This window comes from Phalaenopsis equestris, unplaced genomic scaffold, assembly GCF_001263595.1.
Source record: "Phalaenopsis equestris unplaced genomic scaffold, ASM126359v1 Scaffold000417, whole genome shotgun sequence".
In the NCBI taxonomy this organism is placed as follows: domain Eukaryota; kingdom Viridiplantae; phylum Streptophyta; class Magnoliopsida; order Asparagales; family Orchidaceae; genus Phalaenopsis; species Phalaenopsis equestris.
The window spans coordinates 662968-678389 of NW_018164858.1; the positions used below are offsets into that span (position 1 = coordinate 662968).

A 15422-nucleotide genomic window follows, 5' to 3' on the forward strand; every position below is an offset into this window, starting at 1 on the left:
ATTTACTATTGTTATAACCACACGTGATTTAAAAACATTCTAATTTGAGGAGCCAAGGAGTCTACTGAGCATTATTATTGAATTTTTAGAAACTGTTCCTTCCTATTAATAGATGTTGTGATAATAACTATTTAAATGACAATTATATATTTAAAAATAAATTTTTTTTAATTATTTTTGCAGTTGAAAAATAAAACTTTCCACCGCTAAAATTAGAATGGCTTACTTTTTTAAAAAATATTTCAATAAGATAGATGATACAGAGATATGGGCAATACGTGTCACATGACTCACATGTATTTTATCAAATTTTTAAATCCCCTTAAAAAAATAAAAAAAAAAGAAATTAATTATTAATTTCTGTGAGCAAAGAAACTGCAGAACACTGCTCGCATTTCTCTCTAAAGACATTTGCGAAGCACGCGTCTCTCTCTGCAAGAAAGACGGAACATAACGTAAAGAGAGGGAAATGGAAGGGGGAGGATGGGAGAAGTCCCATGACAGTTAGAATTGGTTTTTTTAGGTTATAATATCGCATTCATTTAAGGGTTTCATCTTTCGACAATGGGGAGAAATAATCTTTCGAATGGGCGAGCACCACTCCGGTACAGCGGCGACGGAAAGCTCCAACGAATCACCTAGATACAGGTAAAGTCTCTTATCTTTCTAATTTTTTCCTTTGTTTTCTGCAAAGTAAATTGAACTCTGGGAAGCAAAATAAGAAAGCCATTGTTTCCGTTGCTTTTGTGCTGAAATTGGGGTAATGGATTTAGAGCTGGATTTAACCTAAATGTTGCCACATGGTCATTGTGGACAAGAATAAAGCCTCGGATTTCACAGATTACGGCCTTAAATCTCGAATGCTTGGTGCGAAAAAGAGGGCCAGAGGTTACCTTCCTCAATGGTTAGGGAAAAAATATTGCATCGGTATTGAGTATGTAGAGTTACGTGTGGAATCCAATGAAATCATGCCACCTGGAAGTGCAGAAATAAAAAATCGGTCCGATAACTCGAGAATATTACCCCCATGTTATTCATGTGTTATTGTATGGTATTCAGGTATTATTGTATTCTGTGAATATTCTCGGTGTTATAATAACACAATAACATATCAATAATAATTGAATAACACACAATAATATTTGAATAACACACTATTTGAATAACACACAATAACACAATAACATATGAATAACACGGGAGAAATATTCTCTTATGTTACCTGACATATAATATTTATGGCTAAAAATTAATTCATTTCATTAACAAACTAATTAAAAAAAATTTAAAATGTGCATTAATTCACGTTCTTCTACCTTCCGGCTTTTGACATTCCGTCTCATGACCTTTAGTCTACTTCATTCCAAATTAAAAATAATAAAAATACTATTTCTGGTGATAAAAGAGAATAAATTCTTCATAATCTCTTGTTTAATTATTACAAATTAAATACACTTAAATTATCTTTCAAACCAACTTTGTAATATATATATATATATATATCTTGTCAGTTGTAAGTTCCCTTCTGATCTGGGCTTCGATTCCCCCTCGAGTGTAGAGTATGCTACTCAAATTCTTCGAGGAATGACCCGGGCTCGTATAATAACCTCCGACCATTCCTTGTAACACACACACACACAAAATATAAAATAAAATAAAAAACAACAGCTTATTAAAATAAACAACCGCTAAAAAAAAATGGCAGTAACTCATAAAAAAACAACTCATTAAAATAATAATAAAAAAAAACCGCTCATATTTCATCATTTATGCTCCCAAAATCTGTTCAAATTCCTCTTTTTCGACTAAATCTGATTCAAATTCGACGGTTCAAATTCTTAAACCTCGCTGCTTAGGCTCCCGTGCTCGTTTGGGACTTCACCTCCTTCTGTCTTCCTCTTCTGTCTTCCCTGCTTTGGCCCGTAGGTCCGTCCCATACGACCCCCCTTCTCTTCCTAGCTTCGGGCTCGCAATAAAAAAAAGTTTTAATTTTTTGTCCTGTGTAGTGAATGAACCCGCCACCCGCCACATGAAGAACAAAACCCCTATCACCTGAGCTACGCTTAATCGCTTCAAATTATAGGAGTTTATATTATTCTTATATAAATTCCTTCTAGAATAGAACATCTACTCATAATTTACTATTGTTATAACCACACGTGATTTAAAAACATTCTAATTTGAGGAGCCTACTGAGCATTATTATTAAATATGTAGAAACCGTTTCTTCCCATTAATAGATGTTGTGATAATAACCATTTAAATGACAATTATATATTTAAAAATAAAAATTTTTTAATTATTTTTGCAGTTGAAAAATAAAACTTTTCACCACTAAAATTAGAATGACTTACTTTTTTAAGAAATATTTTAAGAAGATAGATGATATATAGATATAGACAATGCGTGTCACATGACACATGTCTTTTTATCGAATTTTTAAATCCCCTTAAAAAAAAATAAAAAAAAAGGAAATTAATTATTAATTTCTGTAACACTGCCCGCATTTCTCTCTAAAAACATTCGCGAAAGCCCGCGTGCAATAAAGACGGAACGCGGGAGAGGGAAATTCGCGAAAGCCCACGTCTCTCTCTGCAAGAAAGACGGAACGCGGCGTAAAGAGAGGGAAATGGAAGGGGGAGGATGGGAGAAGTCCCATGGCAGTTAGAATTAGTTTTTTTAGGTTATAATGTCGCATTATTTAAGGGTTTCATCTTCGGAGAGATAATCTTTCGAATGGGCGAGCACCACTCCGGTACAGCGGCGACGGAAAGCTCCAGCGAATCACCTAGATACAGGTAAAGTCTCTTATCTTTCTATTTTTTTCCTTTGTTTTCTGCAAAGTAAATTGAACTCTGGGAAGCAAAATAAGAAAACCCTTGTTTCCGTTGCTTTTGTGCTGAAATTGGGGTAATGGATTTAGAGCTGGATTTAACCTAAATGTTGCCACATGGTCACTGTGGACAAGAATAAAGCCTCGGATTTCACGGATTTCGGCCTTAAATCCCGAACGCTTGGTGCGAAAAAGAGGGCCTGAGGTTACCTTCCTCAATGGTTAGGGAAAAAATATTGCATCAGTATTGAGCATATAAAGTTACGTGTGGAGTCCAATAAAATCATGTCACCTGGAAGTGACAGAAAAAAAATCGGCCCGATAACACGAGATTATTACCCCCGTGTTATTCAGGTGTTATTGTATTCTGTGAATATTCCCGGTGTTATAATAACACAATAACATATCAATAATACTTGAATGTAGAAAATTTTTATAAGATAGTGGTGACACCTGCAATGCTCTATGGCGCTGAATGTTGGCCTTTAAAAGAGAAGCATAATAATAAGTTAAGTGTTGTCGATATGAGAATGATTAGGTGGATGAGTGGCTTTACACTTAGAGACAAAATGCGAAATGAATATATTCGTGATAGGGTTGGTGTAGCTCCTGTGATGGACAAAATTTGAGAAAGTCGTCTTAGATGGTTTGGTCACATTAAACGTCGACCAGCTGATGATCCGATTAGGAGAGTAGATGTTTTAGATTCGACTTATGTTAAGAAAGGCAAAGGTAGTTCTAGGAAGATTTGAGCTTATTTGATAAAAAATGATCTTAATTTATTAGAATTAATGAAAATATGACACTAAATAGGACGCATTGGAGAAAAAGGATTCATGTAGCTAACCCCACGTAGTGGAATTATAACCCCACGTAGTGGAATTAAGGATTTGTTGTTGTTGTATACTACAAGTAGAAGCACTAAAATGTATATTTTACTTTTAGAAAGTTAATAATTGTGGTATATTTGATGTGATGTTAAATATTTTAAGCATTAAGCATGTAAATATAATATTTTGTTTTTTTTTTCCTTACTTTCAAGTGATCTCAATCAAGAATTTGATGAATAATTTTATTTTCTCTTTTAAAACTAACAATGATTTTTTTTTCCTATTGCGTTTAGAGTTTAAGGTTTCAGGATTTAGGATTAAGGGTTTAAAGAGGGCAGAAATTCTACCTTTAATGTTTCATATTATATAATTAAAGCCCATTTTATTGCCTTTGTGTTTTGAGTCGTTTCTTTCTTTCCAAAGAAACCAAAGAATAGATGTACATATAACCATTATAGATACCTTGAAGCACTGAAAAGCTTACCAGCAATATAACCATCCAGAAAAAAACATGAATAGTAGTTTCAATCTGAGAACAACATTGGCATGTTGAAATAACATTCAAACCTTTTTTTCCAAAGATTAATATCTGCAAGAATAAAATCATTCAAAGAAAGTGAAGTAGGATTTACAATTTAGTTCTTATAATATTTGGGTTTAGGGTTTAGTTTCTAAGGTTTAGTGTTTAAATTTAATGGTTTTAAAGTTTAAGATTTATGGTTAAGGTTTGTCGATTAAGGTTTAGAGTTTAGGATTTTAGGTTTACGGTTAAGAGGTTTGAGTTAGTTTTTTTTTTTTTTTAGCGTGGGTGGCTTTAGGATTTAACATTTAAGGGTTTAGAATTTAAAGTTTAGGATTTATGGTGTACGATTTATGGTTTAGCTATAAAAGTTTTGGGTTTAGGATTTAGGGTATGATTTATCAATTAGTGTATGAAAGGTTAATGGTTTAGGGTTTAGTTTAATATGTTTTAGGGTTTATCGTTTTGAATTTAGGGTTAGCGTTTAGGGTTTCTTTTTTAGGGTTAAGGTTTAGGGATTAGCATTTAGGGTTGAGGATTTATGATTTAGAAACTTGTTTAGAGTTTTATGGTTTAGGATTCAGAATTTAACCTTTTAGGGTTTAGATTTAAAGAATTAGGGTTAAGGGGTAGAATGTAGGCTTTTTGGTTTGGGTCTATGATTTAGGGTTTTCTTAAGTTTAGGACTTATAGTTTAGGGTTTAAGGTTTTTTTTTTCTTGGTTTAGGCATTATGGATTAGTGTTTAGGATTTTTGAACTTTTTTTTTGGAAAGTATAAAATTTTATTAATTAACAAAAATAAGTACAAAGTAGGTGATAGTTCCCAACTAATCCCAAAATACAAACCTCACAAAATAACCTAGGGGTTACACCACTAGTTGAAAAGATGAGCTTACAAGCATGGATTACAACTATGTAAGCCCAAAAAGAAACCAAAGAATAGTTAGGGAGGTAAATAAGAATCCTCCACCAAAAGCGTTTCTGACTAAATGGTGCCTTTAATTTGTGACCATATGGAATTACTAAAAATTTTCTCTATTCTTAACTTTCTTATGTTTTTCCTACGATAATATGACACTTGGCTTTATCCTACAGATAAATTTCTTGTGCTATTTAATAGTTGTGAGCAATATCTTTTTATATCACTATTTTATTCAAACTTCTAGTCCATTTTAAATATTTTATGTTTAACATAATTAGTTTTTTTTTTTTTTAATTTCTTTTTGTAGAAGTAGATAGAGTCATAGATCTCACTTCTGCTTATTTCCTTCTTTCAGCCATTTAACTGCAAACAAAGCCTCAGCAACTCAAAACTCCATGTCAATTGAAACTATGCAACTTGTTAACCACAAATTCTTATGCGATTCACCTTCCCCAAATAGATTACAACATGTTCCTTCTGATAATACCTTTGAATGTACTAAAAAATCTTGTTCTGCGCAAGCTTCTCAGGTTTGATCGTCATCATATTCTTCATTACATATTATATTTTATTCTCGGTTCAATTTTGAGCTTCTATTAATATTCTAACTTTGATTTTTTTTTTTCTATTTAAGAAATTTTTAGATTATGGTGTCATGCAATGTGCAGCACACCCTTACCGAAATCAAGCTTTGTACAGAAAGCTTGCTTTAGGACCTTATAGCTCAGTAAACACAGATAAAACCTTCACTCCAAGGTATTGAATTTTACTATAAATTTCATTCTTGGTATCTCTTATGGCATCAAAAAAAGATTTTATCTTTTTTATTTATTTTTTGTAGGGCAAACAAACAACTTACCATATTCTATGCTGGTTCTGTTCATGTGTTTGACAATGTCCCATTGTTAACGGTATTGATTCGGCCCTATTTTGTGATTTTGATGTTTAGAGATTGTTCTACTTCACTCTTAAGTTATTTGGCTCTTCACCAGCTCCAAACAATTCTTCTAATGGCAAGTAAGGCTTCAAACACAACGATAAAAGTTGTAAATACAAATTCTGGAGCTTCAGTACCACCTTCTTTCAAAGGGCTGGTAACTAATCGTCAAATTTTAACACAAGCTCTGAACGATACAAATCATTCAGCATATTCGTGTTCAAGCATTTCAGCGAATAATAATGGGGTAATTATTTCGCCTTCACTGAGTGATAATGATCCCTCGAAGAATGTTAATTCTTTCGTGAAAACTAATAAAGTCGGAACTTCTATGTTCAGAGGTGAGTAGTTCATCCTGGACTTAAGGCTTCTTTTGGGATCACTTATTTTTGTTTTCTATTTTTATTTTTATTTTGTATTATTTATGCATTTGTTTTAATTGAAACATTTTTGGTTGTATTTGTTAGATGTTTTGAGTGCTTATCAAAATAATGTGATTTTTTTTATAAAAAAATAAAAATATGTTAGAATTACAGTAACCAAATATATTTTCAAAAACAGAAGTAAAAAGGAATACAAAAATAGAAAATAAAAGTGATGTCAAACACAGCCTAAGTTTGTTTATAGATGTTTTGTAGATCTTATTATTTTTTTGTATATAGTTTTAACGTGTGTCATTCTTTTGCAAAGTCGTGCCGCAAGCTCGGAAAGAGTCTCTGGCTAGATTTTTGAGAAAGAGGAAGGAAAGGTATGGATACAGTTATGTTACTCATAGAATTTTATGTGTTTTTTATTTTTATTGTAACAAAGTTCTGATTTGGTATTGTTTTTTCTTTCAAGACTATATGTTTGTCTACTCAAAATCTAGTTTCTGAAGGAAAAATGGGAGCGCTAAGTTGGCACATATTTTTTTCTTGTTTAATTTGGTGAGGATATTGATCTATTTTGTTTTAGAACTTATTTGATTCAAATAGCTCTTAAAATTTTGACATGCAGTTAATTATTTCCATAAGATTAAAACATTTATCTTAAAATGTTCTTGTTAAATGAAACATTCCTCTCGACTAGTGTGGGAGCTAAGAAGGACAAGGATCAAATAGGAGAAAAAAATTCTAATATTGTTATTTAGAGTTAAAGAAGCCCGTTTCGTCTTACTTATATGTTTATTATATATTCTCTATAATAAAATATTATTATTTATTAACTAGTAGAAAATATAATTGGTATACCATTAATGTTAAAATTATAAAAATAATAGAATTTAAGTGAAGCATGATAAGTAGTTACGAGCAGTATACTTAGTTTGCAAGACAAAGTAGTTGTCACACTGCTTTGAATAAATTTTCCCTGAGTAAAGTTAGCTACAGGGAATATCATTGGGGGGATGATAAGCATATATATTAGAAATAATTAAGGTAGATGAAGTGAGGATGTCCAATGGAAGATCTATAATGTATATGTTAAGAAACTAAAAGGGTCCAACTTCTTAGGTTTTAACTTGGAGTAAGAACCTTGTGGAAAGTATTTCTTGTAAAGTCTTATCTTGAATAGATCTTTTGGATCGAATATCTTTCATCATATATGTAAATCAGTCTACTGTTTATAGGTGGTGTTAGAATCTATTACTTTGGCATGAACTTTTTGGAGCATGTTGGTTACGTCTTCAATCATTGTCGCGGTCTTTCAAGAGTTGTACATCTGAGACAGGTCTATTATGGGAGCTATACATTTATAGATGATAAGCATGTTGGTTACGTCTTCAATCATTGTTAAGACTTGAGGCTTGTTTCAATCTAAGACAGGTCTATTATGGGAGCTATACATTTATTGAGAGGTTTGATGGAGAAGTACAGAGAGAATAAGGAGGATTTACATATGATTTTTTATTGATTTACAAAAAGCTTACGATAAGGTTACAAGAGATATTCTTTCGAGATTTCTAGAAAAAAAAGGTGTTGATATTGATATGGCTTATATTCAAGTCATTAAAGATACGTATACTAGAGCTGCTACTTGTGTTCGAAAAGGAGGATTGACCGAATATTTTTCTATTTTAGTTGGATTACATCAGGGATCGACTTTAAGCCCATATCTTTTTGCTTTAGCTATGGATGCTCTTACTGGACATCTACAGCAGGATGTGCCTTGGTGTATGCTTTTCACTAATGATATCCTTCTTGTGGATAAGATTAGAAACAGAACTCAGGAAAAAGTTGAATTATGGAAGTGCACTTTGGAGTCTAAGGGACTTCATTTGAGTAGAACTAAAACTGAATATATGGAATGTAATTTTATCAGTAGTAGCTCTAGTGACAGAGTTGTAACAATTGGTGATCAAATTATTAAAAGTAATAAACGCTTTAGATATCTCGGGTCTATTGTTCAGAGTGATGATGATATAGATGGAGAGGCTGTTAGTAGAATTCAAGTTGGTTGGTTGAAGTAGTGGAATGCTTCGGGCCTTTTGTGTGATAGAATAGTATCGCTTAAATTGAAAGGAAAATTTTATATGATGGCGGTGAGACCTGCAATGCTCTATGGTGCAAAATGTTGGCCTTTAAAAGAGAAGCATAAAATTAAGTGAAGTGTTGCCAAGATGAGAATGCTTTGGTGGATGAGTGGCTTTACACATAGAGACAAAATTTGAAATGAATCTATTCATGATAGGGTTGGTGTAGCTCCTGTGGTGGACAAAATTAGAAAGAGTCGTCTTAGATGGTTTGATCACATTAATCCTCGACCATCAGATGATCCAGTTAGGTGAGTAGTTGTTTTAGATTTATTAGACCAATTTAGTCCCATAACTTTTTATATATGAGAATGCTCTAGAAAGACTTAGGCCTATTGTATAAAAAATGAACTTAATTTATTAGAATTAAATGAAAATATGACATTCAATATGACGCAATGGAGAAAAAGGATTCATGTTGCCGACCTAACTTAGTGGGATAAAGGTTTGTTATTGTTGTCGTTAAGATTAATTTATAACTCCGCTTTATATACTAAATCCATGGCTTAGTAGAGAAACCAAATTGAGATTAATTCAAGTGTATCCTGAATTGCATCCTTGAGGCCTCCAATATTTATTGTAAATAGTTGATTATTTAATATATTAAGATTATATCAAGCTCTTAGGCATTATAATTATTTAATATAATCAACATAATCTCCGATATGTAAAGGACCATTGAAGAAGGGTATACATTTTAACATGAAATTCACAATGATTTTTGTTCACAATGAACAAAACTTCTTGGAGCGGGGGCGTCCCTTTGATGCCATTCATCTTCATCCTATTTGTCTCGGTCAAATTTGCGTTTGGTTGCGAATTTGCCATTCTAGTATGGAATGATAAGGTCTTTCGTGGGGTTCCCTTCTAACATCATAAAACCAACTAAAACTTCGCACGACGTTTAGACATTGTAGGTTTGATTGTGAGATTGATGGAGTTTTTCCCCTACTATTATTTGTTTAGAGAATGTTCCCATAAATTCTTTTGTATATTGTAAGATGAAATATCTCTCTTTTTATAAAAATAAATTAAAAAAAAAAAGATTTAGGCAGCCAAAAATATAATTAAATTTTCATATCATTTTTTATAAAATAAACATATATATTGATAACTTTGGATGCATCTCTGAACCCTTGGGACAATCTTACCGTGAAGATCAACATGTGACCAAATCTGCTCAACAAATTTTCTTTGTAAAAAGGAACATTTACAAACATTCCACACAATCTTTTATATTTACATATATAACACTTAAAAGTTTGGTACTAAAAAGTTCATGTTTGCTAATTTTTTATGCACAGATTGCAAAGACTGTGTGGCATGTTTGCTAATTTTTTTTTCTTATTTTCACAGATTGAGAAACAAGAGCTGTGTTGACCAGGGTGATTCCCTAACCCTCTACAAAGACTTGGCATAATGAGTAAACACATGGCCTTATTTTGTTGTCCAATATTGTTGTCCAATTATAAATTGTATTTTTTATTTTTTATTCTTTATTCTTTTTTGTACCTTGTATTAGTTTTGACAGCTTCTGTATATGAGAAAAATTATAATTATTATATATTTGTGAAATATCTTGTTATTTTGATTTAATGGCAAACATTGGAGAAAATATTACATCTAATTGCTACTGGTGTCTAATGGTGAGGTGCTACGTGTCAAGTGAGCCCACCACAATACACTGAGATTGGTTAGTGTTAGAATTTGTGAGCCTCACTTGATACGTGACGCCCCAATATTAGATTCCGAATGCATCTGAATTTCTGACCTAATATTTTTTCCAAATATTGTGGGTTTCAAACACACAAAGGGCCTCTGCAAACAAAGCCTCAACAGCTCAAAATTTCAAGTCAATTGAAACTATGCTCATGAAATCTGTAGTACACGCTTAACATAATCAAGTTTTTGTACAAAAAACTTGCTTTCAGAAACTTTTAGCTCAGTGACGACAAATAAAACCTTCAAAAACAAGAAACTTATCATATTATGTGTTGGTTCTGTTCTTGTGTTTGACAATGTCCCATGAGTAATGGTATTGATCCGACCCTATTTTGTGGTTTCGATGCTCAGAGATTGTTCTACTACAATTCTAAAGTTGTTTGGTTCTTCACAAGGTTCAAACAATTCTTCTAATGGCAAGTAAGGCTTCAAGCACGACAATAAAAGTTGTAAATGCAAAATCCTGAGCTTCAGTATTGTTCTTTCTAACATAACAATAATAACCCCATTACTATTTGTTAACTCAAGTTCTGAACAATACAAATCCTTTAGCACATTCATGTTCAGGCATTTCAGCGAATAGTAATGGTGTTATTATTCTGGCCTTCACCGAGTCATAACGAGCCCTCGAAGAATGTTTATTCTTTCGTGAAAGCTAATACTACTAAAACTTCTATGTTAAGAGGTGAATAATTTATTCTGCAACTTAAGGCATTAGAAGCCTAAAGTTGCACACCGCAGAAGAACCCATAGAAGCCTAAAGCCTAATGATCAACCTCTAAGACAATAGGGTCAGAGCTTAAGGTAGGTGACAGTCCTTGAATCGTCTACCTTAAACTGATCACCTGACTTTGTGCAACTCTTAGTTTGAGAATAAGTTTTTGTACCCTCTTTCCTAATGCGTCCAGGCACAATAAAAATCCACATCAAACCGAAGAATCAAACTCTCCATCAAAATTAAATCAAATAATCCCAATCTTATTCTTTGACTAGTTATCATAATAAATGATATGCTGCAACACTGTCCTTTCTGATCTAATCATTCTTTCAATCTTCTAGGTTGGATGTTAGTCTCCGTTCTTTCCTTCATAGTATATAGAAATCAAATATTATTCTCTGACTGGTTATCGGAATGAATGATATGCTCCGTTTTTGTCCTTTTTGATCAGTCATTTTATCTATCTTATAGTTGGATGTTAGCTCCCACGCTTTCCTTCCTAGTATAAGCAAATATTATTTTCAGACTGGTTATCCGGATGAATCATATGCACCAGTGATGTGCCCCTAGTGTGTATTGTTTTTCTGCATGTTTTATATCGATTTAAATCTCCTGTATAGTACCAAAAACTTGACAAGTCCCGAAATTATGCAGCAATTTAGTTTAAGTAGTTGATGTGCAAAATTGAAATGTTATATAAAATATATAAAATAGTTCACACACTAGTGGTTCTACGAAAGTGCACGTATTGTTTCAAGTAATATAAGGCTTTCTTTAAAAACCCCAGTATCGATCCCACGAGGAAGAAAAAACACACACAGTAAGAAATCCTTTAGGCTAATTCGAGTCTACGACTATGAAGCCTTAATTTGGAAGATGGAAATTCTTATGATAATTACATAAATCACACTATTTAAACTATAAAAAAGTAAGAAAGACAAATTAAAATGGGTTTAATGAATGATAATGAAAATGTAACTAAAAGAACTAAGTTTACTAAACTATTTACTAAACTTTAAAATTAAATTTACTAAGACTAAACAAAGTTTTGTGACGAAGAGTTCAAATTCAAGAAAGTCTCTCTCCCCTTTACAATGAGTATATGGATTGTTAAGAAATTAAAATCATTTAAAAATATATTAAATTTATTTTGTGCCAAATAGAAACAATCATATTCTTTACCCTCTTCTGAGTGCTATAAAGAACATTGATTAATCCAGAGTTTGGTCCCTAATTCCGTGGTTAGGCTAGGAGGATACCGGTTGCCACTCTAGAGCTCCCACTACTCCCTCACCTGAGGGCTAACAATCTCGCATCAGGTTCCAATCAACTGACCAAATTCAGGATTTTAATAAGTCACCTTAAAATCTGCATCCAATAAAGTATATTTCCCTATTTATTTGCACTCAATTCCATGGATGACATACTCTCTTATGAAATCAAATGTGATTATCCTCATGTTGTAGAAATCATAGCCCTTTCGGAACGTATGTTTCTCAACATATTTTAACATTTTAATTGATCAAATTAAAATATAAATGAAGATCGGAGTTCGAACCATCATAAATTATTGACATTTAAAACTGTATAAAACAAAATCAATTCTTCACAAAATCATATCTCAAAGTAGGGAGAAGGATAAAGAAGACTACTCAGAGTTAATGAGAATGATACGATAAAACACGAATTTCATATATGAAAACAAGTTTACAAAAGAAAAAAAGAGAAGAACATAAAACAAAAATTATCTCATAATCCTTCCCAAGCAAATCTCTAGAAGTTCTCTTCAAGCACTTTCCCTCTTTGCAAGTACTGTCAATTACTCCTAGAAATGTAATAAAGAAGAAATTTGCCACCTTCTCTCTCCTCTTACAATCCTTGAAGAAAATCTCCAAGCACTTACTCTCACTTTCACGCCACACACACACACACACACACACACACAAAATCCAAGCCCACACAACTCTTCTTCAAGCCCTAGACTTCCCTTTCTTTTATAAAAGGCTGCCTCCCTCCAAAAAGAATTCAAAATTCCCTCCAAAATTTTATCCAAAAGTCAACTCTTTTGAATTCAAAATACATGTATTGATCCAAGAGACATATCCGTTCATAAAAAAACATTCCAAAGTGTCTAGATGCATTGAATCACTCCAAGGGGTGTTTAGAACAAAGTTACCTTTGAAAATTCGTGCAAAAAACTCGTCCCGACAGTCTTAATCCACAAAAAGTCGTCTCCCAAACATCTGGATCTAAATCAATGTACCATGCACTAGTTCTCTATATTTTGGCGTATCATGCGCTGGTTTGGCGCATCATGCGCCACCCTGCAACAAATCCATTATTTTGCTCTGTTTGGCTCTATTTTAGTTCTGTTTCGCCCCGTTTCAGTTACATTTTGCTCCTAACAGATATACCTACAAAATAAGCATGAAAACAACCTTTCTTTAAAGTATAATTTCATTAAAAAACATGTGAGAAATGTAAATTAGATTAATGAAATGTAAATTTGAGAAATGTAAATTAGATTAATCATATAAAGACACATCGTAATGTGCTAAGCCAGAATTTTCTTTCTTGCTCGTTTTAACTCCAAATTGCATCATTTTTGCTTCATTTTCTCCAAAATTCAATTTCTTGTACCTGAAACAAAAAATATGCAAAATACCTTCCTTTAAAGTGTAATATCATTAAAAATAATTAAAATTGAGCATAAAAATATATAAAAAAAGTAGGTAATTTTTAGGCGTGTCAACTCCCCCAAACTTAAACGCTACTTGTCATCAAGTAACCCTTTTATTACATGAAAATACGACTTAGCATATAGATTAAATTATAACTTCTTAATTTTAGTTTAATAAAAAAACTGTAAAATTTAAGAAAAATCATTAATAATTTAGATTCAAACCTAAGTCTAAGAGTACTTAGTAATCAAATTTAAGATTTCTGAATCTCTATTCATTTCAAGAAGAATTGCATTTTGTCATATCAAGGATACTTAGAACATCTTAGAACATTCATATGATTCATATGAAAAATAACTTCATGAAAACTTTAATAGTAATGTTATTAATACTTCAATACATGTTTAGAAAATGTAATAAAACCATTTTTTAAGTTGATTCATGTGAAGCCAATTTTTGATTAAACAACTCCTCAAGCTTCTCCTCACTCAATTTTCTTTTCTTTTCCTTCATTTTTTTTCTTTTCTTCTTCTTTTTTTTTTTTTTCTGTGAGGATCTTTTCAATACTTTCTTTTCTTTTTCTTTTCTAAGTGAGGATTATTATATCTGGATAACCTTTAATAATTTGGAACTTCACTATTCTCTTCTTAAAGTAAAAACTCCTTACCTTTCTTCACTTTATAAATTCATATTTCATTCTTTTCTTCTTACATGAAACTCTAAAATTCTTAATACTTCAAAAATACAAATTCCTTTACTTTAAATAAAAAATCATAGTCTTATCATTTTATACCAAATATCTTTAACTTTAGAATTGACATTCGTTATTAAAAACTTTTACCTAAATTTACCATAATATTTACAAACATAAATATATTAATTTAAAGTTAAACTCTAATATCCAAGGTCATGTTAAATTAATTTTAAAAATATAATTAATTGAGGACAAATAAAATTTAGTTTACTTTTTTTTAAAAGAAAATTTTCTTTTCTCACAAACTTGCATTTTTAAATATTTTACATTTAATTCCATAAAATGTAGTAGGAAGAAAAAGTAAAAGTGATTTTTACTAACTACTACAACATCCTATCAAATTCATATACATGCATAATCAAGATAGAATGATTGCAGAAGAAAGTAAATCTAGCCTAAAACATGCTTGCAATAACATTAAACTAAAAGGAAGTATACTAACTTTAAAATTTATTTTTCTTCCTACCATCAAACTTGATTTTTAACATGTATATCATTCAGTATAGAAAATATAAGCAGGAAGAAAAATAGTTCAAAAATTCTATCTATCACAAACATCTACAAGTATTCATCAGGATAGAACAATATGCAATAGAAAGTAAGTCTAAACTAAAACATGCTCGATAAAATGGAAAGAAATGTCTAACAAGTAGAACAGATATCAGCATAGGAATATATATATTTGTGTTCTCCAAATCTTAATATTATTGTAACACAAACATAAACACACATGATAAATGAGGTCAATTCTTCCTTTAACTCATTGCATTTCACTAACTTACTTTCAATTTCTAACAGAGTCACTACACATATAAATTGGGTACTTATAAATGATTTTATAAATTCTAATCCTAAAGATATGATTATTCCTGATATGTTGGGTCGCAAACACCAACCTCAGGTGTCACCATATCCCATTAATTAAACACCTCTAATAATTATAAGGATAGTGTAAAATCATCCACATATTACTCATCAAATAGATTAGCTATTTA

The 15422-nt window shown here is 31.6% G+C and overlaps 1 protein-coding gene across 5 annotated transcripts; it reads left to right on the forward strand.

Annotated features, from left to right (window-relative positions):
• Nucleotides 1-434: 434 nt before the first annotated feature.
• LOC110027165 (protein TIFY 7-like) lies at nt 435-10080 on the forward strand. Of its 5 annotated transcripts, XR_002294306.1 has the most exons (8): nt 2533-2798; nt 5462-5636; nt 5741-5862; nt 5948-6017; nt 6099-6384; nt 6734-6791; nt 6884-6969; nt 9909-9986. XR_002294306.1 is itself a non-coding variant. In XM_020728477.1 (7 exons), exons 1-7 carry the CDS (start codon nt 587-589, stop codon nt 9970-9972), a joined length of 837 nt encoding a protein of 278 aa, XP_020584136.1. In that variant the 5' UTR covers nt 435-586; the 3' UTR covers nt 9973-10080. The 5 variants fall into 5 exon arrangements, 4 of the variants coding, with proteins under 4 accessions (XP_020584136.1, XP_020584135.1, XP_020584137.1 ...); XM_020728477.1 differs by lacking the exons at nt 2533-2798; nt 6884-6969 and adding an exon at nt 435-648 and having other exon boundaries at nt 9909-10080; XM_020728476.1 differs by lacking the exon at nt 6884-6969 and having other exon boundaries at nt 9909-10080.
• The last annotated feature ends 5342 nt before the right edge of the window (nt 10081-15422 follow it).

Coding starts and splice junctions, on each gene's coding strand:
- LOC110027165 (XM_020728476.1), top strand. CDS start 2,644: ATGGGAGAAGTCCCATGGCAGTTAGAATTAGTTTTTTTAGGTTATAAT. Junction 2,799..5,461: donor AGCGAATCACCTAGATACAG/GTAAAGTCTCTT, acceptor TCCTTCTTTCAG/CCATTTAACTGCAAACAAAG. Junction 6,792..9,908: donor TTGAGAAAGAGGAAGGAAAG/GTATGGATACAG, acceptor TTATTTTCACAG/ATTGAGAAACAAGAGCTGTG.